The sequence below is a fragment of the Eptesicus fuscus genome, chromosome 25, assembly GCF_027574615.1.
Source record: "Eptesicus fuscus isolate TK198812 chromosome 25, DD_ASM_mEF_20220401, whole genome shotgun sequence".
Taxonomy (NCBI): domain Eukaryota; kingdom Metazoa; phylum Chordata; class Mammalia; order Chiroptera; family Vespertilionidae; genus Eptesicus; species Eptesicus fuscus.
Window position 1 is genome coordinate 3,440,922 of NC_072497.1, and position 21,638 is coordinate 3,462,559.

Here is a 21,638-nt window from a genome sequence, read left to right on the forward strand (position 1 = left end):
AGAAGCAGCGCAGGAGGCGCGGCGGTGGGCGCGCTGACGCGATGACGGCCCAGCGGAAAATGTCGCTGCGCGGACGGTCCTGTCGAGGGGCTGAGAGGCGGCCGGGCCGCTGACCGTCGGGCCCATGGAGGACGAGCAGCCCGACAGCCTGGAGGGATGGGTTCCGGTCCGCGAGGACCTGTTCGCCGAGCCCGAGCGGCACCAGCTGCGCTTCCTCGTGGCCTGGAACGACGCGGAGGGCAAGTTCGCGGTGACCTGTCACGACCGCACGGCGCAGCGGCAGCGGCGGCGCGAGGGGAGCCGGCCGGGGTCTCCGCCCAGCTGGGCCGGCCTGCTCTCGGCCGCCGGGCTCCGCGGCGCGCACCAGCAGCTGGCGGCGCTGTGGCCGCCGCTGGAGTGCTGCTTCCCGCCGCTGCCCCCGGAGCTGGAGGCGGGCGGCGGCGGCGCCTGGGGCCTGTGGACGCTCGTGTGGCCGGCGCGCCCGGGCCCCGGCGAGGCGGCGCTGCAGGAGCTGTGCGCGCGGCTGGAGCGCTACCTGGGCCTGGCGGCCGAGGGCTGCGGCGGCGCGGCCGTGCGTGACGCGCTACTTCCGGCCGACGGCGGCGCGCCCGACTGCGAGAGCCCGCGCGCCTTCCGGGAGCGCGCCCTGCGCGCGCGGCTGGCGGAGGCGGGCGCGCGGCTGCAGCAGGTACGCCGGCGCGCTCCCCTCCCCTTCCCCGTTAGTGTCCCTGGGCCATCACAGGGCGAAAAGGGGGACAGGGGGTGTCTTCCAAGGGACCCGGACTGCGGAGGAGCAAGTTCATGGTCCGATGGGGAGAACGGGGCGCGGGGTCACAGGTGCAGGTCACCTGCCGGGAGCAGCCAGGGGGGGTCTGCGGGGCGCGCTGGAGATCCCGAGAGAGGACGCGTGAAGTTAAATGGGAGCGCAGTTTATTTTCTGCCCAGTGTGGGGAGAAACGCTCTGCAGATAGGAAAGCCCACACTCTGCTGGGGGCTTGGTGGCACTATTTTTAAAAAAATATATTTTTATTGATTTCAGAGAGGAAGGGAGAGGGAGATAGAAACATCCATGATGAGAGACATCCATCCGCTGCCTCCTGCTCGCCCTCTACTGGGGATCGAGCCTGGCACCGGGCATGTGCCCTGGACCTGAATGGAACCGGGGACCCTTTTAGTTCGCAGGCCCGTCGCTCTAGCCACTGAGCCACACCAGCTAGGGCTTGGTGGCACTTTTAACCGGAAGAGCCGAGAGAGTTCTGTGCACCAGAGAGGTAGTTGGAGGCACCTCTGTAATTGCAGCATCACAAAACCTTTATCCTCAGAAAAGTGGTGTGAAGAAACATCATCCACCATCTACACCCCAGAGATCACCACTTAATATCTGCTGAGTCTTTCGGGTCCTCTTTTTCTCTGAGTATTTTGTTCGCAGTTAAGATAAAATTGTGGACTCTGCTTTCCCCCTGATCGATTGAAGTTTAGAAAGTTAAGGTGCCTTTACTTTTGTTTGTTTGGTCTGACCTCATACTGTCCATACTTGAGCTTTACCTGCTTTTTGCCTTCCAGATTCTTCAAGGCCATGAAAGAGCCAACACCATGGTGGCATTAATGGAAGTTTATGGAGAAGAAGATGAAGCATACCAGGAATTCGTTACCGTGGCAACCATGTTCTTCCAGTATTTACTGAAGCCATTTAGAGATATGCGAGAAGTTGCAACTTCATGTAAGCGTGATATTTTGGTATGTTTTCTTTATGTTTTTACTTTATATGATTTACTATTTGTCACATATTATTTCTTTTTTTAAAATATATTTTATTGATTTTTACAGACAGGAAGGGAGAGGGATAGAAAGTTAGAAACATCGATGAGAGAGAAACATCGATCAGCTGCCTCCTGCACACCCCCTACTGGGGATGTGCCCGCAACCAAGGTACATGCCCTTGACCTGGAATCAAACCTGGGACCCTTCAGTCTGCAGGCCGACGCTCTATCCACTGAGTCAAACCAGCTAGAGCAATTTGTCACATATTATTTCTTTAGTGACATTTAAGATTCCATCTGTGTTGGCTTATTAGGTTCACCCTTATGTTTATTTTTTTCAAATATATTTTTATTGATTTCAGAGAGGAAGGGAGAGGGAGAGAGAGAGAGACACATCAATGATGAGAGAGAATCATTGATTCGCTGCCTCCTGCACACCCCCTACTGGGGATCGAGCCCACAACCTGGTCATGTGCCCTTGACCAGAATTGAGCCCAGGACCCTTCAGTCCACAGGCCAATGCTCTCTCCACTGAGCCAAATCATGTAGGGCAACCCTTATGTTTAGATAATATTGTAGAGATATTATTTTTAAAAGTGATGTAAAAATGAAGAACATTTTGCATGGGGCATCTTCTTAACACATTCAGATTTCTGCAGACTTTCAAGGGTTAAACACATTCTTTGCTGATAACTTCTTTTTGATATGATGCTTACTTAGCTTATTTTCCTCCTCTAAGGACACGTGCACATTTCTGAGAAACAAGATGAAACTTTAAGCAGCAGGCCCTGGCTTGTAATTCAGTAATTTAATTTAGTAGATGCTGTCATCACTCTTGCTTCGTTGAGCCCTGTGACCCTAGTTAGAAGAGTGTCATTTCCATCCAGTGTTACAAACTAATCTGAGCCCAGGGCTTCCGTAGCGCTCGCTCCTTGGGTCTCACCCCACCGGAAACAAAAGACATCAGAGTGATCACCCGGTCTCTGTCCCCTGCCCTGGGCCATCCTCCCACACCTGCGACCTCCGCCAGGCTGCTGTACTGTACACATGACATCATCTTTAATGAAACACATGCCACTCCAACCTGTTCTGTTCCTTATTTCAAAAGTATTATTTGGATAATCTTTACTTCCTACATATATTTTTTTTCTTTCTTTAAATAGCAGCTTTATTGAGATGTAATCCATCTATTTGAAGTACACAGTTCGGTGGGTTTTGGTATTTTCAGAGCTGTGCAGCCATCACCACCGTCTAATTCCAGGACGTTTTCATCACCCCAAAAGGAAACTCTGCCCGTTAGCAGTCACTCCCCATTTTCCTCCAACTCTGGGCAACCACCAGATTGCTTTCTGCCTCTGCGGATTTCCCTCTTCTGGACTTTTCACCTTCTGTGGCTCATGCAGTATGTGATCCTTGGGGTCTGGCTCCATTCCTGTAGCATAATGCTTTCAAGGTCCATCCATGTTGGAGTATGTGTCTGAACTTCATTTCTTTGTATTGCCACATAATATTCACTATAAGGAAACACAACTGATCTATTTAACAGTTGATGGGCTTTTGGGTTTCCACTTTGGGGCTATTGTAAATAACGCCGTTATGAACATTTGTGTACAAGTTTCTATGTAGATATGTGTTTTCATTTCTCTTGCCTAGGAATTCTGGGGTCATGTGGTAACTCTGTGCTTAACCTTTGAAACCAGCTGCCAGACTGTTTACCAAAACCAGGGCCCCATTTTACATTCCCAACAGCAGTAAATGAGGTTTCCAATCTGTCCACGTCATTGCCAATACTTGGTATTATGTCATTTTTATTATAGCCATCTCAGTGGATCTGTAGGGGTAGATCATTGTAGTTTTGACTTACATTTCTCTGATGGCTCACCTGAGTATATTTCTTACATTACTACCTTTGCAGAAGAATTGGATGCCGTATGACAGAGTACATGCCATAATCATGAATGTACAGATTTTACTATCATTTGGGTTATTTTTAAAAATATATATTTTTATTGATTTCAAAGAGGAAGGGAGAGGGAGAGAGAGATAGAAACATCAGTGATGAGAGAGAATCATTGATTAGCTGCCTCCTGCATGCTCCACACTGGGGATTGAGCCCGCAACCCAGGCACGTGACCTGACCAGGAATCGAAGCGTGACTTCCTGGTTCAAGGGTCAGTGACGCTCAACCACTGAGCCACGCCAGCCGGGCTCTGTTGGGTTATTGTATTATTTTTTTTCCCTTTAGGAAAGAATCATCCTATTGAAAACCTTCATGTTCCTAAAAGAAACCATAGCAACAGCTAACACTTGAGTGCTGTGTACCAGGCCCATGTTGAGTGCTTAACACAGATCTCATTTAAACTGTGTATTATTATTAACAGAGAAACATAACTTGACTGCATTCCTCTCTAGAAAAAGTTACTCTTGTAATGCAAAGTAAAAGTAGGGTTGTTTTTTCCCCCTTAATGCCCCAGAGAATCCCTTTGACTTCCAGCCACCTTAGAGCCTTATTCATTCTCAATAAGGACTTGCTGAATTCATGAAATTTTATTGACTGAGTAGTAGCAATAAATGTAGTTGAAAGAATCCATGCGACCAGTTTCCTTTCACTTTCCCAAAGTCCGTACATTGCTATTCTTTCTTACTTGTGCGATGTTCCGTTCTTTCTATAGAAATCCTTGGAGGAGGACGATCTGGGTCCTAAAAGGATAGTGGCTCTGCAGAAGGAAGCCCAGGAGTGGGCCAGACAGGCTGACGAAGCGATAGTCTCTATTCAGGACATCACGGTGAATTATTTTAAAGAAACAGTAAAAGCACTAGCAGGTAATCACTTAAGATGCTACACTAACATCTATGCAGTTTTCATTTTATTCAAAACAAAACAAAACATCCGAGTGTCTCTTTAGTACCAGGCACTAGGTCCTGGGGGTTCAGTGTAAGGCTGCGCGGACACAGACACCCACCAGCGTGCCGAGGGAGATAAATCTCAGCTGCACGTTCCTCCACACGCGTGGGGAAATGGCAGGGGCAGCGAGCCCGTGGAGAAGATTAATAGGGGGCTCTGAGCTGAGAGGAAACTTAGACTCCACCAGAGTGGGCAGCAGGGGCCTTAGAGACGTGGCAGTGGCCCTGGTGCCTGAAGGGCAAATGGGACTTGAGAACACAGCAGGGTGAGGGAAGCGTTCCAGGCAGAAGGAATAGCACTGACAAAGGCCCTCGGGGTGAGGGAGCCGGGCAAGCGTGCGGACCTTTGAGAAGGCCGCGGGGCTGGAACAGAGTGCGGAGAACGTGGGGGGAGAGTGTGCGGGCGAGACCGCGGGGGCAAGACGGCAGGATGAGACCCTGCCAGCCCTATGGGCTGGGTAAGGGATGTTTGTCTTTTACCTTAAATCATTGTTGATGGTAGTTCCAAAGAGGAAAAAACATTGTCTGTCAACCAGTTTGTTAAATCATAGTATATTCATACAATAGAATATCACACGGCTACTAAGCATGATTCTCTGTTCTATGAATGGCAAGAGTTCCACGATACAGTAAGTGAAATAAGATATACAGGGTGGGGCAAAGGTAGATTTACAGTTGTGAATACGTGAAACAAGTTTATCCTTGTGTTACTTGTTAATTATTATATATATTTTTTGCTTTATTTGAATAAGTTTTTATATATATATATATATTTTATTGATTTTTTACAGAGAGGAAGGGAGAGGGATAGAGAGCCAGAAAAATTGATGAGAGAGAAACATCGATCAGCTACCTCCTACACCTCCCCCCCAACGGGGATGTGCCCGCAACCAAGGTACATGCCCTTGACCGGAATCAAACCCAGGACCCTTGAGTCCGCAGGCCGATGCTTTATCCACTGAGCTAAACCGGCCAGGGCAATAAGTTTTTTTTTATTGATTTCAGGGAGAGGGAGAGAGAGAGAGGTAGAAACATCAATGATGAGAGAGAATCATGGATCGGCTGCCTCCTGCACACCCCCTACTGGGGATCGAGCTGCAACCAGGTATGTGCCCTGGCCGGGAATTGAACCATGACCTCCTGGTTCATAGGTCAATGCTCACCACTGAGCAACACCAGCCAGGCTATTATTTTCTATATGAACAACTGTAAAACTACTCTCACCCTACCCTGTGGGGTTTTCTTGGTCAAACTATCTCTACAACCTTGTCTGTCTAGTCTAGAGGTATATGCACCAAAATGTAAGAAGCAATTACAAGAAGGTGAGATTCATGATTATTTGCCTTGTTCTAAAAAACAATCAGATATCTGAAATTTTATACCAAGGACCATGTATTATCTGTGTGATAAAAAAAAAGTCATTAAAATAAACTTTCTTTTAAAAAAGGATGTTTTGCAGGTAATATGGGAGGGAATAAAGAATTAGCTCAGGGTAAAATTTTCACTTGGTAGTGAGCTGTAATTACATTTTATTTTATTCGTTATAATCTGACAGGGATGCAGAAACAAATGGAACAGGATGAGAAGAGGTTTGGCCAGGCTGCCTGGGCCACAGCCACTCCCAGGCTAGAAAGACTCAAGCTCATGTTAGCCCGGGAGACGCTGCAGCTCATGAGAGCCCAAGAGCTGTGTTTAGATCACAAAAGAGCGGAGATTCAGGGGAAGGTAAGACGCATAAAGGTGACTTTGTTTTAGAAACAGACTTTTATTGTTTTAAAAAACATATTTTTACTAGAGGCCCGGTGTACGATATTTGTGCACCGGGGGTGGGGGGTTCCCCAGCCCAGCCTGTGCCCTCTTGCAGTCCGTGAACCCTCGCTCCTTACTGCCCGCCTGCTTGCTGCCCCTTAGCGCTGCCGCAGAGGCAGGAGAGGCTCCTGCCACCGCTGTGCTCGCCAGCTGTGAGCCCGGCTTCTGGCTGAGGGGCACTCCCCCTGTGGGAGCCCACTGACCACCGGGGGCAGCTCCTGCATTGAGCGTCTGCCCCTTGGTGGTCAGTGTGTGTCATAGCGACCAGGTGTTCTGCTGATCAGTCAGTTTGCATATTAGGGTTTTATTATATACTAGTGGCCCAGTGCATGAAATTTGTGCATGGGGGGGGGGGGTCCCTTCAGCCCAGCCTGCACCCTCTCCAATCTGGGACCCCTCGGGGGATGTCCAACTACCAGTTTAAATCGGCAGTCTGACATCCCTCTCACAATCCGCGACTGCTGGCTCCCAACTGCTCACCTTCCTGCCAGCCTGATCACCCCCTAACCACTCCCTGCCAGCCTGATTGATGCCTAACTGATCCCCTGCTGGCCCAGTTGCCCCCAACTACCCTCCCCTGCCAACCTGGTCACCCCTAACTGCCCCCCCCCCCCTTGCTGGCCTGATCGCCCACAACTATAGTCCCCTGCCAGCCATCTTGTGGTGGCCATCTTTGACCACATGGGGGGCGGCCATCTTGTGCAAGGGCATGAGGGTCAATTTGCATATTACCTCTTTATTATATAGGTTGATGATTGATTTCAGAGAGGAAGGGAGAGGGAGAGAGAAATAGAAACATCAATGATGAGAGAGAATCATGGATCAGCTGCCTCCTGCATGACCCCTACTGGGGATCGAGCCCACAACCAGGGCATGTGCCCTGATCAGAATTGAACCCAGGACCGTTCAGTCCGCAGGTCAACGCTCTGTCCACAGAACTGAACCAGCTAGGGCGAGACTTTAATTTTAGATATCCCCTTTCCTTCCGGCCAGTGTGAAAGAGCTTCCTTTCGTATTCCAGCACCATCTTTTGGTTGATGAGAATTTCAGAACTAGGGAAAGACGGCCATAAAGTTTCCCTTGGCTCAAGATGGCTTTGAAATGTTATGTTGTAAGATTCACTTGATGATACCATTGAGCTCAGCACTGAAGTAGGTGATATACTTTAAAATTAACATAACATTATTTTCAGCGCGACTTTAGAGTAGTCAGAGGTGCTTCATTCCAGGATCCTAGTCACTTAAGTTTCTTCCCGCGATGTTATGATGTTAAAGCAGAACACACTGTGAAGACCTCACTGCCATTTATTTTTCTCAAAACCTGAATGTTGCATATGTTTCAAGGATGAGATGCAGTATTGGCAAAAATGTTTAATGGGGCTTTTTTGTTCCATGAAATGAAATGGAGGAGTGTTTCTTCTCAATTTGCTTTTTCATATTTGGTACTGAGCCAGGAATAGAAAATAGCTCCAATGCCTCTGCAGTTTGCTTTCAGTATACTAAATACTTTATCTTGCTCTTATTCTTTTTTCATGTAAACAAGATGGAAGACCTTCCAGAACAAGAAAAAAATATAAACGTTGTAGACGAACTAGAAATAAAATATCATGAAGTTCAATTAGAACTATATGAGATTCAATTTGAGATATTAAAATATGAAGAAATACTACTTATTACACAGTTGGACTCTATTAAAAGACTTATAAAAGGTAAAACTTATACTTAAAATATATATATTAAAATGTTTAAATTACACATTCAAGGAAATACAGACCATGTTATCAGTTACTTCTTGTAAATTGTATAAAATGCCTGCTGAAATTTCCTAGTTTCCCTTCAGCATTTTTATTATTCAAATAGTAAATAATATAGTCATTGTTAAACATACAGCAAAACAAAGAAAGGAAAACTATTATTACTCCAGTTCCATCAGCTAGAGATACTTAGTGGTAACAATTTGTTGACTAGCTTGGTAGCCTGATGTATATAAATATCAGTTTTTAAACTATAACTATATATCCTGTTCAGTATTCTCTTTTTCCTTTAACACATAATAATCGTCATTTCATTTCAGTAGGTAATAAAAATGTTCAAAAATTTTAATGGCTGCATAGTATTCCATTATATGGATATACCAACTGTGATGTTCAGTTTTTCACTGTTGTGAACAGCAGTGTAGTGAAGAACCGTCCTATAAACATGTGTTTGCGTTTGTGTGTGTGTATAGGACAGGTTATTTCCTTGGAATAAATTTCTAAAGATGAAATCACTGGATCAAGGACAATGCAGAATTTACATTTGACAAATATGTGTTAAAACAACACAACAATCATTTGATATATATTTTTCCTCACCTCTGTTATTTTCTAATTTCTAAATTTCATACTACATAATGGTCCTCTAGATAGGTTGTACAAAATGACACTCCCATCAGCAGATTATGAAAATACCTGTTTCCCCATACTTTCACCATTCGTTTAAATTCTTGCCTAATTGATAGAAAAAAATGGCATGTTCTAATTTTTAAAAAATATATATTTATTGATTGATTTCAGAGAGGAGGGGAGAGGGAGAGAGAGATAGAAACATTAATGATAAGAGAGAATCATTGATCGGCTGCTTCCTGCATGCCCCCTACTGGGGATCAAGCCCACAACCCAGGCATGTGCCCTGACCAGGGATGGAACCGTGACCTCCTGGTTCATAGGTCGATGCTCAACCACTGAGCCATGCCGGCCGGGCATTCTAATTTTCATTTATTCCAGTTACAAGTGTCATTCAATGCAATTTTGTATGTTAACTGGTTATTTATATATTTTTTTATAAAGTGCCTGTTCATAGTCTTTGCTAGTTTTTCTTTGTGTTTCCTTTACATATTAAGGCTATTACTCTTATTATTTGTCATATGTTGCAAATACTCCCTGTTGTTTGCTTTTTCTTGCCTTGCAGAAATATTTAATTTTTTATGAAGTCCCATCTATTTATCTTTCTGCTTTTGGAGTCACGCCTGGCAAATAAATCTATGGTTTCTGCCTTTGGTAGTATGCCTGGCAAAGTCCTCCTCATCTTGAAATTGTGTCAACATTTTACTTATTTTTTTTTCCTTATAGTATTTTTATGAATTTTAAAGGGACACTTAGCTCTTTAATCCAGATGAAATTCATTTTGATGTGGGGTAGGAATCTAATGTTTCCCCCCAAGTTGTTAGCAGTCCCAATCACTGATTTTGAAACCATTTTCCCCTACTGCTTTGACTTGCTGCCTGTCTCATCTAGAATCGTTAACATTTATTTTGACCTATTTATAAATGAATTTCCTTCATTGGTTTGTGAGTGGCTCTGGTGCTGGCTCCAGACTTCCTGTTGTATCTTGGAGGTCCATTTCAGTGCCTGATCAAGCACATCCCTCCCTCGTTACTCTGCTGTTCCACACGTTTTCTGACTGTTCTCCTTTATTCTTCCAGATGAACTTTAGACTCATTTTCACAAGTTCAAAACAAAAAGCAAAACACTCGGAATTTTTATTGGGATTGTGCTTAAAATTAGAGATTAATTTGGGGAGAATTGTCGTCCTTGCAATTTTGAATCTTCCCATCCAAGAACATGGTATGTCTCTCCATTTACTTAAGTCTTCTTCTCCCTAAAGTGCCTCCAAGTTTTCTAATTTTTTTGCATACAGATCCTGAACATTTAATTTAATCCTAGGTATTTTAAAAAAACTTTATAATAGTTTCAGGTTCTAAGCATTTTACACATTTAGGAAAAATTTATTTTAAAAAAAGTTGATCTGGAAGGATGCATGCCAAATTGTTAGTGTTTTCCTCTGGGAGGCTGGGATTCCAAAGGTTTGGGAAAGGAAGAAGAAAATTATACTTTTTATTTTATGTACTTCTGTAGGGTTTGATTTTGTTAACAGCATGCATATATTATTTAAAAATCAACATGTAATCAAGATTGTATATCATTAAGGCTCCTCAATAATATACTGCTGGTAGAATGTAAGGTGCCTTTCTGGAGGGCAATTTGACGATAGTTATCAAGAATCTTAAATATTCATCTGCCAAGGAATTAATAAATGGACACAAAGATCTCTATTCAGAGATGTTCATCACAGTGAAATTGCCAACAATGGAACATTCTAACAACAGAGACTGTTTAAATTAGAGAATACTGTGTTGCCATTAAAATTATATTTCCATCACGTGGAAAATGTTCTTTTAGAACTGTTTATTGATATGTGTAGTGGTGTGTGTGTGTGTGTGTGTGTGTGTGTGTGTGTGTGTGTCTTTCTCCCTGGGTGGTGGGATTACATGTGATCTTTACTTCCCTTACATTTAAGAGATTTTATGCATACCGTATTTTCCGGTGTATAAGACGACTTTTTAACCCAGGAAAATCTTCTCAAAAGTCGGGGGTCTTATATGCCGGAAAATACGGTAGGTTAGAAAAATCTCTGACAATGTATATCAGATTGCTTAAAACCCAAATACCGTATTTTCCGGCGTATAAGACCCCCGACTTTTGAGATTTTCCTGGGTTAAAAAGTTGTCTTATATGCCGGAAAGTACAGTAATTTTTTTATAATAAAACATGTCTTTAACAAACCATTAAATATGTTTTTTTAGATAAACAGGATGAAGTTGTCTATTATGACCCATGTGAAAGTCCAGAGGAACTGAGAGTCATTGATCCCGTGAAGGGGCTGCAGGACCATAAGAATTTGGAGCTGCAAGAGCTCAGCCGGCAGTGCCGGCAGCTGGAGTGTAAGCGGGGCCGGATCTGCGCCAGGAGAGCCCATCTCAGGAACAGAAAGGTGGGCGCCGGGCGGCCTGCTTCCTTTCCCAGGCATCTCTCTGTCATGAAAGATAAAGCGATGGGGAATAAGGCTTTTACCTGATTTGTGTGTGTGTTGATAACGGATACCAGTAGCTGCAATTCCAATATATTTCTGAGTTTTTCTTAAAATGATTTTTTGTTTCTTTGGGGATTTAAGCATTGATCATAATCTCTAGATTTTTAATTCATTCAGCAGCTATTTGTTGAGTGCCTATTACATACACGGGTATTTTTTTAAATCACAATAAGTAAAAACTTCTAATCAACTACAGTGAATTCTAAAATTTAGTGTAAATTGTTGATTATAAAATCAGAGATAATATTTTGCTCATTTCAATCCTTATATTCAGTGATTTTTTTCTTAATTTTAAAAAACTCCATCCTATATAATAAAAGGCTAATATGCAAATCGATCGAACGGCGGAATGACTGGTCGCTCTGACATGCACTGACCACCAGGGGGCAGACGCTCAATGCAGGAGCTGCCCCATGATGGTCAGTGTGCTCCCACAGGGGGAGCGCTGCTCAGCCAGAAGCTAGGCTCACGGCTGGCGAGCGCAGCAGCAGTGGCAGGAGCCTCTCCCACCTCCGTGGCAGCGCTAAAGATGTCCAACTGATGGCTTAGGCCCGCTCCCCAAAGGCTCCTGGACTGTGAGAGGGCGCAGGCTGGGCTGAGGGACACCCCCGAGTGCACGAATCTCGTGCACCAAGCCTCTAGCGATTGTATAAAAAGGTAACATGCCAAGAATGGCTAAACATCATTGAAATGTAGTTTTTAAGAAGACTTTTCAGGTATTTGTAGGTTGCATATGCTTATGTAGGTATGTTTGGAAGTATAATTGCTATTTGTAAAACATGATGGGGAAATGTGCTTTAAACAGCAGCATTGAAACAGATTCTTAGGGCACATCCCATTTAAGAATGGGGGGCCCTTGCATATTCCCTCCTTCCCCCTTAGTTGGAGAATTCCCTTTTTCATCTCTTAAAGCACTAAATCTGTGGCCCTTCTGATCGGACACAACTGATTCCTGCGAGCGCCATCAGCTCCTGTCACAGGGCGGAGGAGGCAGCAATATCATTGAGCCTCTCCAGAAACTCCTACTCACGAATGAATGCCTTACATGGCAGCCCAAATGCAATGCTTTTTTCTTTTAACCTTTTATGCTACATCCCACGGCAATAGTAAAAACCACGTATGTGATTTGTATTCTCCCACCAGGATCAGTGCAAAGAAAACCATCGGCTCCGATTGCAACAGGCTGAAGAAAGTATCAGATATTTCCATCAGCACCATAGTATTCAGGTGGTGAGTAGCGAAAGAAAAATATTTTAGATTTGCATAATGTGCCTCACTCGCTTAACTGGACCTGCAGCTGCTGCCTCAATCCGGGGGCGGGTGTAGCCCAGGCCTGCAGACACGGGGGTGGTTGGAGGGGAGGTGATAATGTCGGGTTATGGCCCCTTTCTCTCTCAGGACTTTTATTTTGAGGAATTTACAAATACATACTTGTTTAAATACAGAAAAGAGACAAGATGAAAGAGCAGGAGCAAAAGAAAAAAGAATGGATAAGCCAAGAACGCCAGAAGACACTGCAACGATTGAGAGCATTTAAAGAGGTAAGTTTCAGAAATAATCGCCTTGCCTACGTCTTCTGGAGAAATAATTCAAGATCACCCGTCCTCGGAGCAAAGTATGAAGCGCGAACAGATAGATCATTTGGAACACAAGAGTGCTCCCCAAATGCCATTATTTTTAGTGTATAGATAAGAGCCGACAATATTAGAATATCGAGATGTTTTGACATTGCCACATGCTCTCCCCTCCTGGTGTTTGTTGATCAGCAGGGAAAACTGAAGAAGTTAAATGACCCTCAACTTTAGCTGGCTTTTCCTCATTTGCAATAAAGAATTTTCTAAAAATGCAATCAAGGAAACTTTGTGACGTGAGTATAGTTAAGTGCTCTATGACAAGTGAATAGGGCCCTAGCTGTTTGCTCAGTGGTTAGAGCACCGGCCCTTGGACTGAAGGGTCACAGGTTCGATTCCGGTCAAGGCACGTACCTCGGTTGCAGGCTTGATCCCTGGCCCCAGTTGGGGTCCATGGGGGAGACAACCAATTTTGACGCATCTCTCTCACATCAATGTTTCTCTCTCTCTCAAATCAATAAACATATCCTCAGGTGAGGATTTTTAAAAAGTGAATAGGTTTTTTAAATAAGTAAGTAGTTACTTATTTAAAAATAACATTAAACTGGTTGAATATAAAACATAAACCTGTTCTTATCACACATCCCTGCATGCACCATCATAATAAAGACTCAAGTTTACTGTTGACCCCAAAGAAAAACCAGCCCAGTCCAGACAAGCCTCTGGAATGAGGTACTAAAGGTGTGCTGTGTGGTCCCAACGAGGGAAAAACCATGACAGACACTCTGACCATTACCGAGTGCCTCTCGTCCCAGGCACTTCATTCTCCTTTAATTGTTGAAACGACCTTGTAAGAGACTCCCGTCCCCTTTACAGATGAGTGAGTGGTTCTAGGACGTAGCTCCAGGTTGTACAGAGCGGTGTCTCTAACCCCTGAGCCACAGCAGGGACTCCCAACCTGGGCAGCACATCCGAAGCACCTGGGCGCTTCTAAAAAGTACGAATGCCCAGACCCACCTCCAGAGATTCCATTCCAGACGGGGGCCTGGGCGTGAATGGAGGCAGGAAGAAGGCACGGAAGGAGAGAGCCAATGGCTGGGGAGTAACTGGTGGTGAGCTGTCAGCACAGGGTGGTTAGAGGAGTGGGATTAGTTCGGAGGAGGGGACTCGAGGGACGCCAGCCAGCTCCTTAGCCCTGGACCAGTCAGATCAGTGATCAGAGAGGGTGCGGAGGTGGGAGGTTGGACAGATGGGAGGTGGGAGAATCAGGCCACCTAAGCGCTCAGCAAGCTGGAACAAGGAGGTAAAAAAAAAATCTAACCAGTTGACCTCCAATTGGTTTAAGTTTTAGGTTTTTTGGTCCAAAAATAAACCTGTACAGGGTGTGGTGGGAAGGCGTGTGTGTGTGTGTGTGACTCAGTGGAGGGGAGAGAACCCTGAGAACTGAGTTGCTTTCAGTTTCGTGTGAATCACTTGGGATGAAGCTGCAGAAAAACTCACGCGTTCAGGAAGAACAGTAGCGTCCTTTGTGGACGGAACGCTGTGTGTACCAAGAAGTGCCACAAGCGAAGGGGACGAAGCCTGGGCACATTGGCAGTGAAGCGGGGACAAGACGACCCGGGAACTCATGTGACAGGTGGTACTTGTGCAGCCCAGACACGTTGTTTTTAAATCTCTCAAAGGGCTGTGGGGAGACAAGGATTTCATTTGTTCTGGGTGAGCCCTCAGGGAGGCAGAGTGCCCCGCAATCTCTGACAGAGACCAGCACCGCCCTGGTGCACGGAGGGAACGCTCAGGTGGTTGGGGGAGCCCTGACCTTGGGGGATGGTTGGACGACCCCTGGAGTCTGGCCAGTTTCTGGGACTCTGTTCTACTCGCCTGCTCTCTCATCGAAAACTGCAGGGGGGGTGGGGATGGCCACATCAGTGCGGTGGGGGGCTTGTGGCCACTGCTTTGCTGTTTGTTTTGAAACGCTGTAGAACAACGTGGGAGAGACAAATACTCTGAGTTTATCATGAATTGCGATTTTGTGTGTGTGTTAAGTTTACACGTAAATATCAGTGTTATAAATTTGGTGTGTGTGTTTTTTTAAATACATTTTTATTGATTTCAGAGAGGAAGGGAAAGGGGGAGAAACATCAATGATGAGAGAGAATCATTGATTGGCTGCCTCCTGCACGCCCCCTACTAGGGATCGAGCCCACAACCTGGACATGTGCCCTTGACCAGAATCGAACCCGGGACCCTTCAGTCCGCAGGCCGACACTCTATCCACTGAGCCGAACCAGCTCGGGATGTTTTTGTTTAAGTTTACAATAGTAGTATCCTATTGTATACGTCCTAGTTCATTGTAATGGCCTATAGGATTAATATCCTATGTTTTATTGGCTGATGGGTGTCTTCATTAGGGACCTACACCCTCCAGATTAGTTCTTTGTAAGGTTAGGTTTTTCTTTATCAAATGAACACCTGAGGGGCCAGAACTTTTAAATTTCACATTTTTAAATTGCAAAATTTACTCTAAGCCTAAATATTAGAGAAAAGAAACATCCATAATTCCTGTTATAACTATCATTTTGAGGTCCACTCTACTGGTGTTTTTCATAGATGTGTTTTTTGTATGGTTATAAATTTAATAGTGCGTCATCTGTATTTTTCCAGGCTGTTTCACAGACTTTGTACTGTTTATGATTTTTTTTTTTGTGACTGCCTAATATTTTAAATTAATTCACCATAATTTTTTCAGCTAACTTCCTATGGTTCAAATTTAGTTTCTGATTTTTCAAACTAAAAATATTATGAATATTCTTATATGTATCCTCCCATATCTATTTTATTACAGAGAAAGCATCATATGAAAGTATATAAATGCTTATTCCTTTTTTAAAAAATTTAAAAATTGATTTCAAAGAGGAAGGGAGAGGGAGAGAGAAACATCAGTGATGAGAGAGAATCACTGATCGGCTGCCTCCTGCACGCCCCACACTGGGGATCAAGCCCACAACCCGGGCCTGTGCCCTGACTGGGAATTGAACTGTGACCCGCTGGTTCATAGGTCGATGCTAAACCACTGAGCCCCGCTGGCCGGGCAAATGCTTATTCTTTAATAGACTTAGTGGTTGCACAAGTGGGAAGGAGCCGCTTTGTGAACTAGAACAATCCGTGCCCAGGAACTCTTCGTGTTCATTGTGTAGAGCCGTGGTCGGCAAACTGCGGCTCGCGAGCCACATGCGGCTCTTTGGCCCCTGAGTGTGGCTCTTTCACAAAAGACCACGGCCTGGGCGAGTCTATTTTGAAGAAGTGGCATTAGAAGAAGTTTAAGTTTAAAAATTGTGGCTCTCCAAAGAAATTTCAATCGTTGTCCTGTTGATATTTGGCTCTGGTGACTAATGAGTTTGCCGACCACTGGTGTAGAGAGAGTCCCGGCATTTTGATGGTTTGCATCTGCGGCAAGTTTCTCACCACAGTTTTCCCTTTCAGAGATGCCCCGGTCGGCCTGCACCGAAAACCCCTCGCCCAGAACCCGAGGCTCCAAACCTGCCAGGTGGACTGCCCCAGCCGACCTCCTCCCCGGCCTCTCAGGGGAAGGCGCTAGTCCACCCGTCCTCCAGGAAAACCAGAAGTGCTCCCTCCTACGAAGTTAGCAACGTGAAACCCCCCAAGTGCCGAGACTGCCCTGGAAATGTCCCCGTCCAGATGGCTGTTCCAGCTGGAGACCAAACCCAGTCCAAACCCAGTGAGGAGCTGCCGCCGCCCCCGCCGCCCCCCCCGCCTCCCCCTCCTCCCCCGCCTCCCCCTCCGCCTCCACCTGCACCTCCGCTCCCTGCTTCCTCCTTTTCTTCTCAATCTGCGGATCATCATCGGAATTCACACCTCAGGACTTCAGCACAAGGTGACCAGCCACTTCCTCTCGTGTGTGACTCGCCTGCGGAAAGGCTGCGTGACTCCTCAGGCCACGTTAAATGCCCAGGTAATCCTCCAGAATCCTGTGCCTGCTCCCAGGGGCTGGCTGAGCAGTTGAGCATTCTAGCTTTAGCAGCCATCGTCTTCAGGTCAAATTCTTTTCCAGAATTCTCTGCGATCTTGAAATAGTCCAGTACTTGCCGCCTTCAATGTTACCTTTTTTTGGGGAAAATTAGCATAGCCTCAATCAGTTTGATAAACGCTACCTCATCTGGAACAAACCACCTCTATACATTTAATGGTCACATGACTTGGGATCTCTGAGGCGATTTCCGGTTTCTTAAAACTTCAGTGTGTGTCTGATTTCTGCTGCTTGTCCATTATTCATGTTGCTTTGAATCACACTTACTGTTGCCCCTCAGAAGCCTTTACAGAATTGACTGTGGCATCTTTTTTTTTTAAAAATATATCTCTATTGATTTCAGAGGGGAAGAGAGAGGGATAGAGATAGAAACAGCAATGATGAGAGAGAACCATTGGTTGGCTGCCTCCTGCACGCCCCCTAGTGGGGATCCAGCCCACAACCCGGGCACGTGCCCTTGGCCGGAATCGAACCTGGGACCCTTCAGTCCGCAGGCCGACACTCTATCCACTGAGCCAAACTGGCCAGGGCTGACTGTGGCATCTTAAGCAGCAGATTGGTTGGGAATATTAGTCAGAATACGGAAGACTCGTCTTGTGGACTAACCAGGAGACTGAGAAAACTTCCTGCGGGAAATCTTTCTCAAATGAAGTGGGACAGATACACGAGGGCTATAGTGCTAACTCGTAATCCTAATTAAGGTTTAGACATTGACTACTGAGGACCCTGGCTTAAATCGGCCCAGACTCTAGCCTAATGCCCTGTGTGTGTGTGTGTGTGTGTGTGTGTGTGTGTGAGAGAGAGAGAGAGAGAGAGAGAGAGAGAGAGAGAGATCCTAGCAAAATGCTGTGTACATTTGTTTTCAAGACTAAGCTTTGAGCCTCTCCACTTAGACCAGGCGTCCTCAAACTACGGCCCGCGGGCCACATGCGGGTGTTTTTGCCGTTTTGTTTTTTTACTTCAAAATAAGATATGTGCAGTGTGCATAGGAATGTGTTCATAGTTTTTTTTAAACTATAGTCCGGCCCTCCCCCGGTCTGAGGGACAGTGAACTGGCCCCCTGTTTAAAAAGTTTGAGGACCCCTGACCTAGAACATGCACAGGTACTGTGAGAGGTGATGCGAATGGTAGAAATATCAGAGTTTCAAACTGTGGTTCTGGATAATTGAGTATCTTTGTTATTCTGAGTTCAAGGTGTCACTGTACCTAGAACCAGGTACAAATGAGAAAGTCCACGCTATCAGGTCCTACCGTGGGGTTTGCAACAACATCGTTTATTTACTTTCATGTTTACCTTTTTAAGGCCACCAAAAAGTTTGGTTGCCTCCCCCCAAAAAAAAGTTGGGGGAGAGAGGTATTATTTATTTTTTTTAATATATTTTTTATTGATTTCAGAGAGGGAGAGAGAGAGAGAGAAACAACAATGATGAGAGCGAATCATTGATCAGCTGCCTCCTGCACGCTCCCTACCTAGGCATGTGCCCCGACTGGGAACTGAAGCGTGACCTCCTGTCCTGATTCATAGGTCATTGCTCAACCACTGAGCCACACCAGCAACGTCGTTTAAATGGGGAGGGACAGCATGGAGTCCGGCCGTGGGCGCCTCATTCCAGCCTGGGTGCCAGGCACCCAGTGTGGGGAAGCCCTGTGCACCTCCCACACTGCCTCCTTCCACGGGGAAGAGGAAGGAAGTGCCCTTGACTGGTTGGTTGCCTCCTGTATAAGCCCCAACCAGGGCCCGGGCCGGGGAGAAACCTGCAACCGAGATACGTGCCCTTGACCGGACTCGAACCCGGGACCCTTTGGTCCGCAGGCTGGTGCGCTATCCACTGAGCCACACCGGCCAGGGCGAAATAGTATTCTTTTTAGCCATCACTTGGCCTCAGTCCGGAACTAGAAACGACTCTTCATCTTGAAGCCTTCCAGGAAGAGCCCTGGCGGTGCCCCCAGGCGGCCCCTCTCCCCAGCAGGTGGTCAGGGATGTCCCCAGCCCAGGGTCTCAGGGCGCCAGAGTCAAAAAAAGCTCCTACTCCCCACAGCTCTGGAGCTCTGATCTAATTTGTATTTTGACAGCATTTCACACCCTCGAGAATAGAGCGTGTAAGTTACCTCGGGGTGACGTGGGTGGATTAAAGACGCTGCAGGGGGAGACGGGCCAGGGCCGCCCCCGCCGGGCTCATTGAGGTGCTGATTGAAGTTTTACCTCCAGCCTTTTCTTGTGTGGAAACCTACAGCTTCATTGTCACACCGACTCGTTAGTCATCACTGACGAACAACCAGAACTGAAGCGAGAGAAACACAGCGGGGTTCGTTTTTTTAAATAGATTTCTCTCCGAGTGGGAAGGGGAACGGAGGGGGTGGAGGTTCAGAAGTATCTGAATCACGCCCATGGGATCAGGTGATTTACCCCCAGCATCCGAAACGCCTCAGGATCACACGCCGGCGTGTCAGCCTCCGTTCTAACCAAAGGTGTGCACGAGGGTGCTGTTAGTCGCCAGTGGTGCCCACGATAAAGGATCCGCGATCGAACTATCCTGGATTCACGCAGGGAGAGCACTTCTGTTTAAGGGAAGGACGATCGGATCGTCCGTATAAGTCATGGCGTTAACTGTGTGTGACTTGACACCTTTGACACAGAAATGCCCCGGCCCCTCGGGGGAGAGAAGGACTTCTCGACGTCACTCGCTCTGTGTGCTCAGTTTCAGGGTCCATGGACGAGGTGCTGGCTGACCTGAGGCGCGGCAGGACCCCGCTCCACAAGGTGGAAGTGCCCGCGCGGGCCCCTCCCTGCACCTCCCTCAACGAGCACATCCTGGCGGCCATAAGGCAGGGCGTCACACTGAAGAAAGTTCACCCCGACCTTGGCCCGAGCCCCAGCAGGAAGCCGGCCAGCGACCTGGAGAGGAGCATCAAGGCTGCGCTCCAGAGAATCCAGAGAGTGTCTGCCGACTCGGAGGAGGAGGAGGAGGACGAGGGGGACGAGGGGGAGGAGGGGGAGGAGGACAGCCCTGGAGAGTGGGACCACTAGCTCTTCTCCAGGCCGAGGGCGGAGTGAAGCCAGGGGGCCAGGCCTGCTGCTGACAAGCACGTGATCAGGGTAGCGTGACACGGGACACGAGACCTGCAGGGCCGGGGCCGAGCGGCAGCTGCTGCTTCGTGTTGTGGCTTTTAGAACCAGGGAGGGGAGAGGCGGTGGCCGCACACACCAGGCCGTAGTCGGGATCTGAGAACCCATAGTGAGTATTGCTGGCGTAGGAGAATAGTAGGATTTTTCACCGTGGATGTTCTAGATCATTCCCTCATTTGAAAACCGTTTACACGATGACGGCATGTGGTGAGCAGCACTAATAGACTACTGACCGAGTCCTGTGCGCGTGTGGAGTGCTTTCCTCAGATTTAAAGGTTGAATGTGAACATTATTTTAGCAATAATCAATAAATTGCTTATATTTAGGAAATATTTTAAATGAAATGTATTTTATGTATCAAGCACTCTATAAACTCATAATAAAGGACTATTTATAATGTATCATGTCACTCATGGAAAACGGCTCGCATGGCTCAGTAGTTGAGCATCGACCTATGAACCAGGAGGTCAGGGCACATGCCCGGTTGTGGGCTCGATCCCCAGTGTGGGGCGTGCAGGAGGCAGCCCATCTGTGATTCTCTCATCATTGATGTTTCTCTCTCCTTCTCCTTTGCTCTCTCAAATCAGTACAAATAATATATTTTTTAAAAATGAAAACAGGAAATCTTAACATATGAGAAGCACAGCCTTCCCTGTGTGTGTGGTGGGGTGGTGGTGGTAAAGTTTTCAATAAGATTTCAGTTAAACATTTAAGTAAATACTAAGTGTGGGGGGGGAGGGGAGTGTTGTTCCCTCAAAACTGCAAACTCATGCTGGAACCCGTCTCCCTGCTTTGTGTTAAACTTAGGAAGGGGGAGGGACAATACAGGCAGACCAGCATCTCTCCAGCTGCCTGAAAGGTCCCACTAACCTCGCTCTCCCACGTTGCCATGGCGATCCTGCGTTTCCACGGGGCCTCAGTTCCAAATCCCAGAGGCAGGGTGGGTGGTTGTGCCCCGGGCCTCCGTCCTCACCACAGACAGGCCCACCTGAGCCCCAAAGTATTTCTCTGGAAAGAATGGGGTATTTTTAAAAAATGGCAAAATCAGAACTCGGTTGGACTTTTGCTGTAAACTCAGTATTCTGAGACACCCGGGAGCTCATTCGGGCATGAGGAATTCCCAGGTTTTGCTTCCCCAGCTCGGCCAAAGATGAGCAGCCTCGCCGAAACCGGTGTGGCTCAGTGGTTAGAGCGTCGGCCTGCGGACTGAAGGGTCCCAGGTTCGATTCCGGTCAAGGGCATATACCTTGGTTGCGGGCACATCCCCAGTAGGGGGTGTGCAGGAGGCAGCTGATCGATGTTTCTCTCTCATCGATGTTTCTAACTCTCTATCCCTCTCCCTTCCTCTCTGTAAAATATCAATAAAATATATATTTTTTAAAAAAACAACAAAGATGAGCAGCCTCAAAAAAGGGCCCTTTTCAAAAGTTCTCCCGATTAAACCTCCGGACCCCATGTGTCGGGAACCAGAGCCAAGGAGAGGGGACAGCCGGTCACCTGTTGTCTAGCTCT

The 21,638-nt window shown here is 46.6% G+C and overlaps 1 protein-coding gene across 1 annotated transcript; it reads left to right on the plus strand.

The window, feature by feature from the left end:
- The first annotated feature begins 124 nt into the window (after window positions 1-124).
- On the plus strand, window positions 125-20,521 carry WHAMM (WASP homolog associated with actin, golgi membranes and microtubules). The gene is made up of 10 exons (XM_054713201.1): window positions 125-688; window positions 1,564-1,737; window positions 4,433-4,583; window positions 6,220-6,389; window positions 8,016-8,181; window positions 11,097-11,284; window positions 12,527-12,613; window positions 12,829-12,924; window positions 16,435-16,924; window positions 19,699-20,521. Exons 1-10 carry the CDS (start codon window positions 125-127, stop codon window positions 20,025-20,027), a joined length of 2,415 nt encoding a protein of 804 aa, XP_054569176.1. The 3' UTR covers window positions 20,028-20,521.
- The last annotated feature ends 1,117 nt before the right edge of the window (window positions 20,522-21,638 follow it).

Coding starts and splice junctions, on each gene's coding strand:
- WHAMM (XM_054713201.1), top strand. CDS start 125: ATGGAGGACGAGCAGCCCGACAGCCTGGAGGGATGGGTTCCGGTCCGC. Junction 8,182..11,096: donor TATTAAAAGACTTATAAAAG/GTAAAACTTATA, acceptor ATGTTTTTTTAG/ATAAACAGGATGAAGTTGTC. Junction 12,614..12,828: donor AGCACCATAGTATTCAGGTG/GTGAGTAGCGAA, acceptor GTTTAAATACAG/AAAAGAGACAAGATGAAAGA.